This window comes from Aristolochia californica, unplaced genomic scaffold (assembly GCF_029961685.1).
Source record: "Aristolochia californica isolate CCGP_79_NKW_82.1479 unplaced genomic scaffold, dmAriCali1.0.hap1 SCAF_14, whole genome shotgun sequence".
In the NCBI taxonomy this organism is placed as follows: Eukaryota; Viridiplantae; Streptophyta; class Magnoliopsida; order Piperales; family Aristolochiaceae; genus Aristolochia; species Aristolochia californica.
The window spans coordinates 2650557-2663124 of NW_027181815.1; the positions used below are offsets into that span (position 1 = coordinate 2650557).

A 12568-nucleotide genomic window follows, 5' to 3' on the forward strand; every position below is an offset into this window, starting at 1 on the left:
TTTACCCTTGGGTTCTCCTCACTAGGCAGAAGAAGGCTGGTCAGGGTCCTGCAACTCTCTTGTCATCGTTTTTGCTGTGGTTGTAGCAAGTAAAGCGCTCGGGGAGAATTACTATCTGGGTTTGTTTCGCTCCCTGAATCTGTTTTTTTGAGAGAAAGATACTTGGATTTGCTTTATCTTCTTTGGAAATTTGACTGGTGGAAATCTTTGTTCTGGTTAAAGAAAAAGATGAGCGGAGGTTGACTTTAGAGCAGAGGAAGCATTCTCTTTCTGTGGAATTGGGGTTATGTTAGAGAGAGAAGTAAGTTTGAGCTTCCTTCCGAAAAGCGCATTCCTGAAAGTTTCAGACAAGATTTAGAGAAATTCATGCTGTTCGCAATGGAAGGCGGCAATAATCTGGTAGCTCCTTTTGTATCGAAGACATACAAGATGGTGAACGATCCTGCCACCGACTCTTTCATCTCGTGGAGCGCAGGCAACAACAGTTTCATAGTGTTCGACCCTTTAGATTTCTCCCAGCGTCTCCTGCCAATCCATTTCAAGCACAACAACTTCTCCAGCTTCGTCCGTCAGCTCAATACCTACGTGAGTATCAACTGTTTGCTCAAATTCCCGTTCTCGTGTCTGGAAGTTCGACTAACTGTACTCTGCTGGTAGAAAAATAAAAAAAATTAAAATAAAACTTACTTCGTGTTTATCATCTCCCACACCAGGGATTCCGCAAGGTGGATCCTGACAAGTGGGAATTCGCTCACGAGTCGTTCCTCCGAGGGCAGAAGCACCTGCTGAAAAACATAGTGCGCCGGAAGACCCACCACCACCGAGCTACGTCCATGGTTGTGGCAAATAGAGAGGGCGAGGACGACCAAGTGGAGAAGGCAATCGTGGCGGAACTGGCCCGGCTGAAGCAAGAGCAAAGAGCTCTGGAAGCAGAGATGGAAGTCATCAACCGGCGTCTACAGGCAACCGAGCGAAGGCCGCAGCAGATGATGACCTTCTTGGTGAAGGTACTCGAGGACCCAGACATCCTCTCTTCGATGATGCCGGAGCACAGCGACAAGAAAAGGCGGTTGATGATCCCGGGACCAACCAAAGTTGAGGAAGATCATATGCCTCAGCTCGCCGAAGTTAGCTCCGTGGCAGAACAGTTCACTTTTGGAAGCAGTAATGCCAGTTCAAGCAGTGGCGGTGGTACAGGAGCCGATCATCTTCACCCATTTGAGGCTCATCTTCCTCGTACCACAAATCCGACCTCACTCATGCCTTTCGATTCACTTTCCCTCGGTCCCCAGTACAGTTCCACCCATCATCCCATGGTCGTCTTCCCCGATTGGGGAGTTATAGAATCAAACTTGCCGACTTACCCATGTTCTTTCCCAGGAGACACTTTCTAGTTTCTAACTCCACCTTCCAAATTTCATTTCTGTTGCAAAATAATCCATGTCTCTCTCTTCTACCATTGTATTGTTTGTGAGATAATAGCAGTTACTTCCGCTCCCTCCACTCTTCTCTTCATTTGATGATCTCCATAATTTTAACAGTAACTATTAAAATTGGGTCAATTGTAGCTCAAAACGACTATTTTGATTAATTAACTGTTTTGTTTTTTTAGTTTTAGAAGTGAAGCCATGAAGAGAGAGAAGAAAAAGGAGTTGAAAGGAAGGGGAGAAGTGGTCACAGGATGCCTGGGAAAGTAACCGCCAAGGCCAAAACTTCCAAGGCCACGGGCGAGGCCAAGGAGAAAGAAGATAACGAATCACGAATAAGGAAAGAAAAAGTGGAGAAACGTCACGGCCGCCATGTCTGAGTTTTTTTTCCCAAACAAGAAAATTTCTACCAAAATCTACGGCGTCATCAATCATAGATCTCCTTGCTAGATACGAAAATTCTATTCCAACTGCTTGCCGAGATGTTTTGGTAGTTCAACACGTGTCCCTGTCCGAGTAGGACCGGTCAGTGACTCAGCAGAGTCCATGTCATTAGTACCTTTTGAATGATGAGGCTGGTTGCAAGCCCGCCAGGTGCTCGATCGTTTCTTGTCGATCAGTTGGGTTGGACTTTCTGACCACATCGCGCATGCCGACATGGCTTACATCAAGGGGAAAAAAATAGTGTTTAAAACTGTTAACTTTTAGGGTTGGTTTGACAACACTATCATTTTTTATGTACTTAAAATTCTAAACACTAAGATAAAAGAGCAAAACAAATGAGATCAAAGATATTAATTCCTATCAATTATCTAAAGATTGTGTAAGTGATATTGATTTTCATAGTTGATGCAAGACTTGTAAGACTTAAGTGTTCCATTTGTCGTCAGTTTTTCATTGATGGTGGTCGTTGGTTACAACCTTATGACTATTTGATAAAAATGAAACTATAAAAGGGGGTCTGGTCTAGTAAAGGCATCCCTGAATGTTGCCATAGACGAACCTCTGCGATATATGAGACAACACCATTCACCAAAGATAAAGACGTCAAACACTGAAAATTGATGCCATGTCAGGTGGTATGTTAATGAGTTTCATTTAAGATCCTACAAGACTAACATATGCATACGTTGGATACTGCCAGGTTTTTTAAGTTTTGAAGGACAATGTTGAACGGCACACAATGGACAAGTCTTGTCGAGATGGAGAGTTGACCAATCCCGCGTGGATGCCCAAGTTTGAAATCCGGTATTTTGACAAATAAGATTAAAAGTTTGTTATTTCTTTAATTAAATTTTGTATCCATTATGTTTTTTAAATGTCCCATTTCTTATGTAATAATAAAATATTTTTATCTTTCATTAAAATACTTTATATTTTATAAAATTATTATTAAATAGGTATTTCTCTAGAAGATGGTGAGAGGCACGGAGGACTTAAAATTTTTTTTTTATCTAACTAGTTATATCTAATAATCAGCTTAATTTTCACATTTTTTTTTGGACTTTTAGTTTATTAGCTCAGATTTTAAATTCGATAAATAGCAATATCTGTGGTTGTGCCGGAGTGGTTATCGGGCATGACTAGAAATCATGTGGGCTCTGCCCGCGCAGGTTCGAATCCTGCCGACCACGCATAAAGAATTTTTTTTAACCTCACCTTCACTCGCCAGAACAAATCCTGTCACAGAATATAGATTATATATAATTTAATTTTTTTTATCATTAACCTCTTACTTTTAATTATAAATATTTATAAAAATAATTTATTTATAATATATTTGTTTTATTTTCTAATGACAGCACAACACTCCCGAGGTAAAACCAAAACCACTCAAGACATGAACAATAATTATGTTCAGAATTTAAAATATAATAACATTTTCTGCATTATGATTTCTTTTAATGTTAAATTATAAACCCAAAATTGTGTTTTATGATTAAACAAAATAATTATTTTACTTTTTTAAATCATTAAAATGTTGGATTATCAACGAAGGACTCTATAATGTGAAGATGAAAATAAAGTTAAAAAATGAATAAAAAACAAGTGTAAGTTCGATTGTGTTTATAATATAATATTAAATGGATTCATATTGTAGCAAAAGCCCGTCTAGCTCAGTTGGTAGAGCGCAAGGCTCTTAACCTTGTGGTCGTGGGTTCGAGCCCCACGGTGGGCGTTCCAGTAGAACATTTTTTTTTTAGATTTCATAGGTTTAGGACGGGGCGGGAACAAAACATAACTTAAGTAGGTTTTGGGGTTTAGGGTTTAGGGTTCTTCTAAATCAAACCAGAGGGGATGGGGCAGGGATATAAGTCAACCCAGCAAGTTACAACAATTTAACTTGCTGAGTTAGAAACCAAGTGTCAATCCTGGACCACTGCTGGTGCATGCAGCACTATAGAAGGCTATGGTTCGCTATCAACTGTTTGCCCCCGCTGTTTTACTAGCCACTTTTCTCACTCCAGAAACTTAACAGGTGCCATGGCGGAGCGAGGGGGCGACCGCGGCGGTTTTGGCCGTGGTGATCGAGGCCGTGGAGACCGTCGTGGTGGTCGGCGTGGGGGAGGCCGCAGTGACGAAGAAGAGCAGTGGGTTCCCGTAACCAAAATCATGTCCCTTGAGCAGATCTACCTTCATTCTCTCTCCGTGAAGGGCATCAAATTGTGGAAGCCTTGCTGGGTCCTAAGCTCAAGGACGAGGTAATGAAAATTATGCCCGTCCAGAAACAGACCCGCGCTGGTCAGCGTACACGCTTCAAGGCCTTTGTTGTCGGCGATGGCCATGTTGGTTTGGGTGTGAAATGCAGTAAGGAGGTTGCTACAGCCATTCGTGGCGCTATTATTTTAGCTAAGCTTTCGGTAATCCCCGTGAGGCGAGGTTACCGGGGGAAACAAGATCGGTAAACCCCACACGGTGCCTTGCAAATAGGGGTGGCATCGAGCCGAGCCGAGCCGAGCCCGAATCTGCTTATGTTCGAGTCGAGTTTGATTTAAATATTTCGAGCCGAGCTTCGAGCCGAGCCTCTTCTCGAGCCTAAAATTGTTATCGAGCTCAAGCCCAACGAGTTCGAGCCGAGCTCGAGCCTCAACATACATTTAAAATTTTTTAAAAAATATATATCAAATAAAATGTATATACAATTATGCATACATTTGACATAAAATTGGGCATTACCTTTACATAAAATTGGGCATAACTTCTACTTAAAATTGAGCATAATATATATATAAAAAAATACTTGTATAAAATCTGGCATGACCTCTACTTAAAATTGGGCATAATCAATATACATAATACCTGCATAAACATTTCATAAACACTCCATAAAATTGTCTATACATTCCATAAACACTTCATGAAATTGTTTATACACTCCATAAAATAATCTAAACACTCCATACACTGCATAACATTATAAATAAACTCTATACAATAATCAAACACAACAAAATTAAATAAAATATCACTGTCAATTTACAATCACCCAAATAAAAACTATAAATCCTTTAAATAAAATCCTATTACTATTACAGACTTACTAGAAAATTACAAGAAATATTTTAAATTTTTCTTAGGAAAGTTAAATGGACCTCTTATTGCCTTTTCTAAGAAAATAAATAAAAATTAATAATTAATCTAATATATTATTATACTTATCGATAAATTTTTAATCACATAAAATGTCAAACACAAAATTGCTATGAAAATTGCCTCATGCTCAAAGTATTATATCATCAACTGTCAAATACTTATTCAAAAATTTTCTATATGGTTTTCTAACCCATCTTGGCAAGAAAATCTTACTTGGAAAATTATATGATTTTTTAAAAAGAATTTATAATTAGAAAAATGTTTTGAAAAAATATGAGGCACTAATGGTCCCTATATTTCTATTAAAAATGTCTTTTCAACATTTATTGAAAAAATCACTAATAGTCTCTAGAAACGTATTTCTACTAAAATATCTTTTCAATTTATTTAAGAGCCATGAGGAAGGGACAAAGAGTTTTTTTTTTCATTGTTTATGATCTCGCACGTAGGGGTGGCTTTGAATAAATTATATATAAAATTATGCATACATTTTTAAAAAATATAATGATAGGGGCGGTTCAGGATTGAATTTCAATAATGGATTAAAAAGCACCAATATTAATATTTTTTACTGCAATTGTTGTCTAGCTTGTTTTGTAATTTTTGAATCTGGCCATAATTTATTATGGCGTCCTTAGTGCCCCTAGATAAAAATTTATATTATAGGAAAAACTAAAAATATTTTTCCTATGATACATATTCCCAAAAAAACCTTTAAATAAAATCTTATTACTATTAGTGACTTATTAGAAAATTACAAGAAATATTTTAAAATTTTCTTAGGAAAGTTAAATGGACCTTTTATTGTCTCTTCTAGGGAAATAAATAAAAATTAATAATCAATCTAATATATTATTATACTTATCGATAAATTTTTAATTAAATAAAATATCAAACACAAAATTGCAATGAAAATTGCTTCATGCTAAAAGTATTACAGCATCAACTGTTAAATACTTATTCAAAAATTTTCTATACAGTTTTTTGCCCCATCTTGGTATGAAAAATCTTACTTAGAAAATTATATGATTTTTAATAAAAAATTTCAATTAGAAAAACAAACATGAGACACTAATAGTTTATAGAAAATTATTTCTATAAAATTTATTTTTAATTTTTTCCAGAGGAAAAAGTTTTTTTTTTTTTTTTATGATCTCGCACGTGCGAGGGAAGGGGGAGATTATTTCTCCGCTGTTCTGGTTTTCCGCAGAGACAACGCGGAGGGAAGGGGGTTACGGCGCCGGGGAGGACCTATCGTCGGGGATGATGGCCACGACAGAGTCGGCGGCGACGGAAGCGGTGGCGACGAAAACAGAGGCGACGACGAGAAGAAGAAGAAATCGAACGGCCGGCCACATAGGCGGCTGACGAGCAGCTGCGACGGCGGTATAGACGCTGGCGAACAACTACGACGGCGGTAGAGGCGGCGACAACAACCGATGGGAGGGATCGGCGGTGACGAGGGGGGAGGAAAATTTTTTCCCCCCCTCGCTTTTGCTTCCGCTCCCGCTCCCGCTCCCCCGCTCGCTCGCGACCCGTTACCGAGTCATACCGATCCGACTCATTTCGAGCCGGTTCGCGAGCCGACGAACCGAACCTAGCTTCGGTCGAGCTCGGCTCGTTAAGGTAAACGAGCCGATTTCGGTGCTCGAGCTCGATAAATGACGAATTGAACCGAGCCGAGCTGAACCGAGCCGGCTCGCGAACCGGCTCGGTTCGAAGCCACCCCTACTTGCAAAGGTTACTGGAAAGTGTGGGTCTGTCTTGGTGAGGATGGTTCCAGCGCCCCGTGGTCCTGCAATTGTTGCTGCCAGAGTCCCGAAGAAAGTGTTGCAGTTCGCGGGTATCAAAGATGTCTTTACCTGCACTATGGCATCTACCAAGACACTTGGAAATTTCGTCAAGGTTTGGTTTTATGGATTTATTCTGTTGTTTTGTCTTTCTTTTGTTTATTTCTTTCAAATACTGGCTGTTTTGCTTGTGTTTTATTTTAGTGACTTGATTTAATTTGAGTATAATGAGTTTCTATTTAGAATAGATTTGTCCCGTTGCACCCAAAGTTAAACATTAAAAAATAAGTCTTAAAACAATTGAACATAAATAGAAAACTAAGGTAACTAAATTTTATTTAACTAAGATTCTTTTGTGAGACCTCCTCCTGTGAGACTCACTTAAGAATCCACCATATTAGTTTTGACTCTTGTGAGACTTCTTGTTATGAGAGCAATGTAAAACTCTTTCGTACTTGTTCTTCAACATTTTCCCTCAAGTTAGAGTTTATAACTTCAACTTGTACTGAAAAAGATTCTTGGTCTTTAATTTTGGTCTTCAATCTTCATTGGCTAAATTTTTTTTATAGATTTAAAATCTTCATCTTTTATTCTCCCCATTTTTTGAATATTTTAGTTACATAAAAATTACCACAATATATAGAATAACATACCTCTTTTGTGTACTTCTTCTTCTACTTTTCTCCTTCAAGTTAGGGACCTTGTTTAGGCAAAACATAATATAGGAGAAGAAAATCATTCCTAACTGTACAATAAAGTTTCATACACCAGTTAAAATGATCATAGTTTGGAACACACTCCGCTCAATTTTAAAGACAGAAAATGACCCAATTTTAGGCACAACAAAAAGATTACTCGTTTTTTTAAGGGTAACTCAAACACAAATCACTTCTTGGCTGAAGAATAAATTTTTTGACTCAAAGTGGATGTTGGGTACACTCCTATACTGTTTAGGTAGTAGTGTGTATAGGCATTGCCATAAGTGATGAAAACACAAGAAGATAAATTGAAGAAATATTTGAAGAAAAAAATTTAACTGGAAGGAGTCGACTATGCAATACTCATATTTCCAAGCGAATCTAGAAAAATGACCTTTTTAAAAAAAAATAAACTAGTGGAGACTATAAACTACATAAATTTGACTAAGTATAGTTTTGTATTTTTGGAGTTGACGATGCAGAAGATATACAACCAAGTAGCAAAAACGTAAAACTTGAAAACAACATTGAAGCAAGAAATTTTTGCATCCCTTGGCTAAAAAACTAGGGTTCTAGGAGAAAGAAAACTCAATTCATTCCAACACATGAAGAGATAATAGGAGAAAATAGGAAAATGAGATTTTTTTTTTACAAAACTAACCTTTAGTACTTTTGATATAAATATCTCCCACAATATAGATCAAAATCACAAAATATTTGTTGCTTAAGAAACTAAACTCAAAACTCAAAGAACTTGAATTTGCAAACTAATTAAAATTTTCGTTCTTGCATCTCTTAGGGCCTATTTATTTTTCTTATCCTGTAGCTTAATGGTTGCCGACTCTATCTCCTTCCAAATAGATCAGATTGACATGAAATTTTCTCCTTTTGAAAATTGAATTTTATACCTTTAATTCAAGTATAATATTTTTTTATAAATTATATTTCTTATGAGAGAAAAATTCTGATAGATTTCAGACTCCGTAATCTGGCCGAACTGAGTACACTTTCTTATTTGGCCAGCATGATCATTGATTTTTCCGATATTGATATCTCCCTCTAGAAAACTCGAATTGAGAATTGGTTTACTAGGTAAGAAAATAGACTTACTAATCTATCTTTTGATATATGATTCTCCATATAAAGTCTTGTTTTTGATGGCATAAAATACCTCGAAAGTTGGCTCTTTTTGCTGTTGCTTGAACCTCTCTTGCAATATGATCTTTGCTGCTTCAAATGTCGATTTCGCTTTATAGAAAACTATGATTGGCAAAAAAAAAATTGTTTTAAATAGTTTACTCGAATATCTAAACTACTGGAAATGATAGATAAAAAAATGATCATATTCTTTGATACTATGTTAAATTTCTAAAAAAGAGAAATACTTTGTTGACTTGATTTGATTTGAGTACAATGAACTTCTATTTATAATATAGGAAACAAGTAGAATCCAATTAAAATTAAATTATCTTTGTCTTACTTACACCCAAAGTTAAACACTAAAAAATAAGTCATAAAACAATTGAACAATCGAACATAAATAGAAGATTAACATAATTAAAACACCTTTAAGTGAGACTTTTTTGTGAGACCTACTCCTATGAGATTGCCTTAAGACTCCATATTAGTTTTGGCTCTGGTAAGGCTTCTTATTGTGAAAGTCACATAAAACTCTTTCATATTTGTTCTTCAACAGTTTACTATGGGTGAACTTGTGGTTTCTGATTTTGGGCGGAGACAGGTTATTTGTGTATAGAGAGAGTTGTATTCTGTTTGATTTACACTGATCTGATACTTCTGTATCTCATCACTTTTCTTGGGTGCTAGCGTGTGTGCATACTTTAATGCATTCTGTTGGATAATTTGTATAGAGCACGAACAATTTGAACATCATTATTATCTGAACTCTTACTGAATTATGCTGGAATTTATGATGCTATTGACTGCTGCCTAAAGATTTGATACATATTAGGCTGAGCTTCTATAAATCCTTTTACCAAATTATATATTATTCAAACGTAATACCCTGTTACAGCTGCCTTTATTTGAGAAACATGGATCTAAGCTTTAGTATCTTCAAAATTTGCATTTTGTTGTATTGCCTTCCTAATATAAAAAAATAATTGTATTACATTCTTGAGAGAAGCTACTGTAATATCTGGTTTTCTAGCACAAACACTATTATGAAGCAGTTTTGCTGTGTATCAGCTGAACTGGTTTCCCTGGTTGGGTGGGCCATTTTTTAAAGGACATATGATTCTGATGAATCTAAGAATCAGAATGTATTAGATTTCCAGTTGAGCCTAGTTGAACAAGTTGGTCTCTTACATTGTTTACAGTGACTGTATCTGTTGTTTAGAAATAATAATGGTCAAATTCTCATTTTTTCTTTTCTTTTCTGGGAGTTCCAAACAGACCCATAGGACTGTTGTTTGAGATAGTCATTTGGGCATCTCCCATCAACATGATTTTATATTTTGTTTTCGTGTGCCATTGTGGTATGGAATGCAAGCTGATATATGTATTATTTTGTTCTACTCTTACTATCCTTGAAAACGTACTGCAGCTACTTTTGATGCAGAAAAAAAATGTCAACATTGTTATTTGGTGTATTCTGTTTGTAGGCCACATTTGATTGTCTTTTAAAGACCTACGGGTTCCTTACACCAGATTTCTGGAGAGAGACTCGCTTCTCTAGATCTCCATTCCAGGAGTTCACTGTTTTCTTGGCTAAAACCCACAAAGTCTGCCATCATTATTGAGGACATTGAGAAAATAGAAGCCTAGGTTCAGTAGTCATTTTAAAAGTTCGGTTCTTTCTCTTTTTCAGTTGAAAGTTGTTCAAATGTGTTTTGAAGATTGAGAGGTGAGTTTCTTCGAGATATGACTGCATAAATCGTCTCATCAGAGTTGAGTTTGGTAACAAGTTATAAATGCCTGAATTATCTCCTGTAAATGATCTGCTCTGGAAAAAGGTTGATCACCCATGAAAAGAGAACTTGAATGTGAATTCTAGGGTGATCTGCTTTCCATCAAAAAAATATTTTTTTATGTCAATGTGTCTCATAGAAAGTGCAATGAGATGGAAGAGAAAGGACATTCAAGTATTCATGAAAGCCTACTATGCTTCCACGAATATATGATGTCTGGTTTTTGGAAATCCGAAGCAGCTGACAAACAGCTCACGTGTCTGGCGTCTCATTTTTACTCTTTTCTAAAGGACATGCGTTTTGACTCGTCAACATCACCCTCTTTTACAAAATACGTAGCCTTCCCCTCTTCTCCCACCCCCAGTCTCTTTTCTCTCCTTCCGCCATGGCTGCCGCAAACGGCGCCCACCATAACCAGGCCACCCTCCGTTATCCCAAGCCACGAGACGACCCCGTCGAGACTCAGGCAAGGGAAGATGGCCAGAAACACAGAATGACGGCTCTGGAGAAAGCGTCGTTCATGGCCTGGACTATGGAGGACGTAGTGGATCTGGCGCGGTATCACCCCATTCCTTGCGTCTTCGCTTTGTCCTTGCTCTTTTTCATGGGCGTGGAGTACACCCTCCTCATGGTTCCGCCTTCCTCGCCTCCCTACGATTTGGGCTTCCACCTCACCCTCCCGCTCCACCGCCTCCTCGCTCTTCGTCCCGCCCTCAATGCCGCCCTCGCCGCCCTCAATACCGTACGAGATCTATCCTCGTTCTTTTTGCTTCGTGTTGATTATTATTTTTCGGTATGGAAATGAAATTTAATAGATCTTAACTGCTCAGGTGTTATCCCCTCTTTAACTGACGGACGATTTACCGACGTTTCAGGTGTTTGTGGGCATGCAGACGACTTATATCTTGTGGACATGGTTGGTGGAGGGAAGGCCAAGGGCCACCATATCCGCCCTTTTCATGTTTACGTGCAGAGGGATTTTGGGTTACTCTACTCAGCTCCCATTGCCACAGGTGCTTGCATTTCTCCTCTCCGGATCAATTCTCGTTTTTTATTCTCCTTATTAGTCAGTTGTTATTTTTTCTCGAATATAGTGGGAGAAACCTGAATTAAGAGAAAAACATGATTTCTTGCAGGAATTTCTGGGTTCCGGACTGGACTTTCCGGCGGGGAACGTGTCCTTCTTTCTCTTCTTTTCCGACCACGTAGCCGGTTCGGTGATTGCATCACTGGACATGCGCCGAATGAACAGACGAGAGATGGCGTGGCTGTTCGACGCATTAAACCTCTTGCAAGGAGTGAGACTGCTGGCGACGAGGGGCCACTACACAATCGATTTAGCTGTGGGAGTGGGTACCGGCTACTTGTTCGATTCCCTAGCCGGAAAGTACGAATACTGCATACAAAAATCTTGCTCTCACCAGACACCGTACCCGTACGAAGCGAAGGCGAAGGCGAAGGCACAGCAGGGGATGCCCAGAGATTGACGAAGAAACGCTTACGCTCTCGGCCTTCGGGGGATCAAAAGAAGACGAGGAAAAGACCAAAGGCAGCGCGTCTCTTTTTCAATCTTCTTTCGCATGTGAGGGTTCGAGGTTGCTTCGTTGTCTGCTCTGTTTCCCTTTGATTTCATGTAAGCCACACAACCCGCACCGCAGAGAGAAGTGGTGGCCTCAGATCACCACCGATTGGCTAAGGTGCAGAAAAATGGGATTCTCTTTGGATCACGTCGATTCACTACTTCAGCTGTTCATTTGGTCTTCGTCTGTTGCATTTAAATTGTAGAATTACTGGGTCCCCTGAGCTAACCCAGAAGAACAATTTACATCCGTGATGAATCTTGTTTCGTGCGAGAGGTTGCAGATTTGCTGTTCTTTTTTTTTTCTTTTTCTGTTCCAGAAAGAAAAACAATGCGGGAGAATGTGAAGGGGACAGGAAACTAAGACTGGTTCCAAGATAAAAAAAACTGGTGAGAAAGAAAGAGTGCTGCTATATTCCTATTAAAGAACGGTATCCGGAAGGGTGGGAGACTTTTCTGATTTAATGGTCCCTGCCATTGGCAGCTCGCTTGATCAGCCACCATCCACTCGTCTAAGCCAAACCCTGTATCTGAGGTCAGTGAAGCGAGA

The 12568-nt window shown here is 38.5% G+C and overlaps 2 protein-coding genes, 2 non-coding genes and 1 pseudogene across 4 annotated transcripts; all 5 read left to right on the forward strand.

The window, feature by feature from the left end:
• LOC137949589 (heat stress transcription factor C-1) lies at window positions 1–1449 on the forward strand. Its single transcript, XM_068795675.1, has 3 exons — window positions 1–119; window positions 223–585; window positions 714–1449. The coding sequence occupies exons 2-3, from the start codon at window positions 367–369 to the stop codon at window positions 1392–1394; spliced, it is 900 nt and encodes a 299-aa protein (XP_068651776.1). The 5' UTR covers window positions 1–119; window positions 223–366; the 3' UTR covers window positions 1395–1449.
• Window positions 1450–2979: 1530 nt separating this feature from the next.
• On the forward strand, window positions 2980–3061 carry TRNAS-AGA (transfer RNA serine (anticodon AGA)). The gene has a single exon. It is a non-coding gene; the product is annotated as a tRNA-Ser (tRNA).
• Window positions 3062–3533: 472 nt separating this feature from the next.
• On the forward strand, window positions 3534–3606 carry TRNAK-CUU (transfer RNA lysine (anticodon CUU)). The gene has a single exon. It is a non-coding gene; the product is annotated as a tRNA-Lys (tRNA).
• A 305-nt stretch (window positions 3607–3911) lies between these two features.
• On the forward strand, window positions 3912–10296 carry LOC137950871 (small ribosomal subunit protein uS5x-like; annotated as a pseudogene).
• Window positions 10297–10812: 516 nt separating this feature from the next.
• Window positions 10813–12283, forward strand: LOC137949591 (phosphatidylcholine:diacylglycerol cholinephosphotransferase 1-like). The gene is made up of 3 exons (XM_068795678.1): window positions 10813–11181; window positions 11315–11452; window positions 11576–12283. Exons 1-3 carry the CDS (start codon window positions 10825–10827, stop codon window positions 11924–11926), a joined length of 846 nt encoding a protein of 281 aa, XP_068651779.1. The 5' UTR covers window positions 10813–10824; the 3' UTR covers window positions 11927–12283.
• The last annotated feature ends 285 nt before the right edge of the window (window positions 12284–12568 follow it).

Bases quoted from the DNA above. Each gene is read 5' to 3' on its own strand.
- LOC137949589 (XM_068795675.1), top strand. From the start codon at position 367: ATGCTGTTCGCAATGGAAGGCGGCAATAATCTGGTAGCTCCTTTTGTA. The intron at 586-713 runs GTGAGTATCAAC...CTCCCACACCAG, and splicing joins TCCGTCAGCTCAATACCTAC to GGATTCCGCAAGGTGGATCC.
- LOC137949591 (XM_068795678.1), top strand. From the start codon at position 10,825: ATGGCTGCCGCAAACGGCGCCCACCATAACCAGGCCACCCTCCGTTAT. The intron at 11,182-11,314 runs GTACGAGATCTA...CCGACGTTTCAG, and splicing joins CCCTCGCCGCCCTCAATACC to GTGTTTGTGGGCATGCAGAC. The intron at 11,453-11,575 runs GTGCTTGCATTT...GATTTCTTGCAG, and splicing joins CTCAGCTCCCATTGCCACAG to GAATTTCTGGGTTCCGGACT.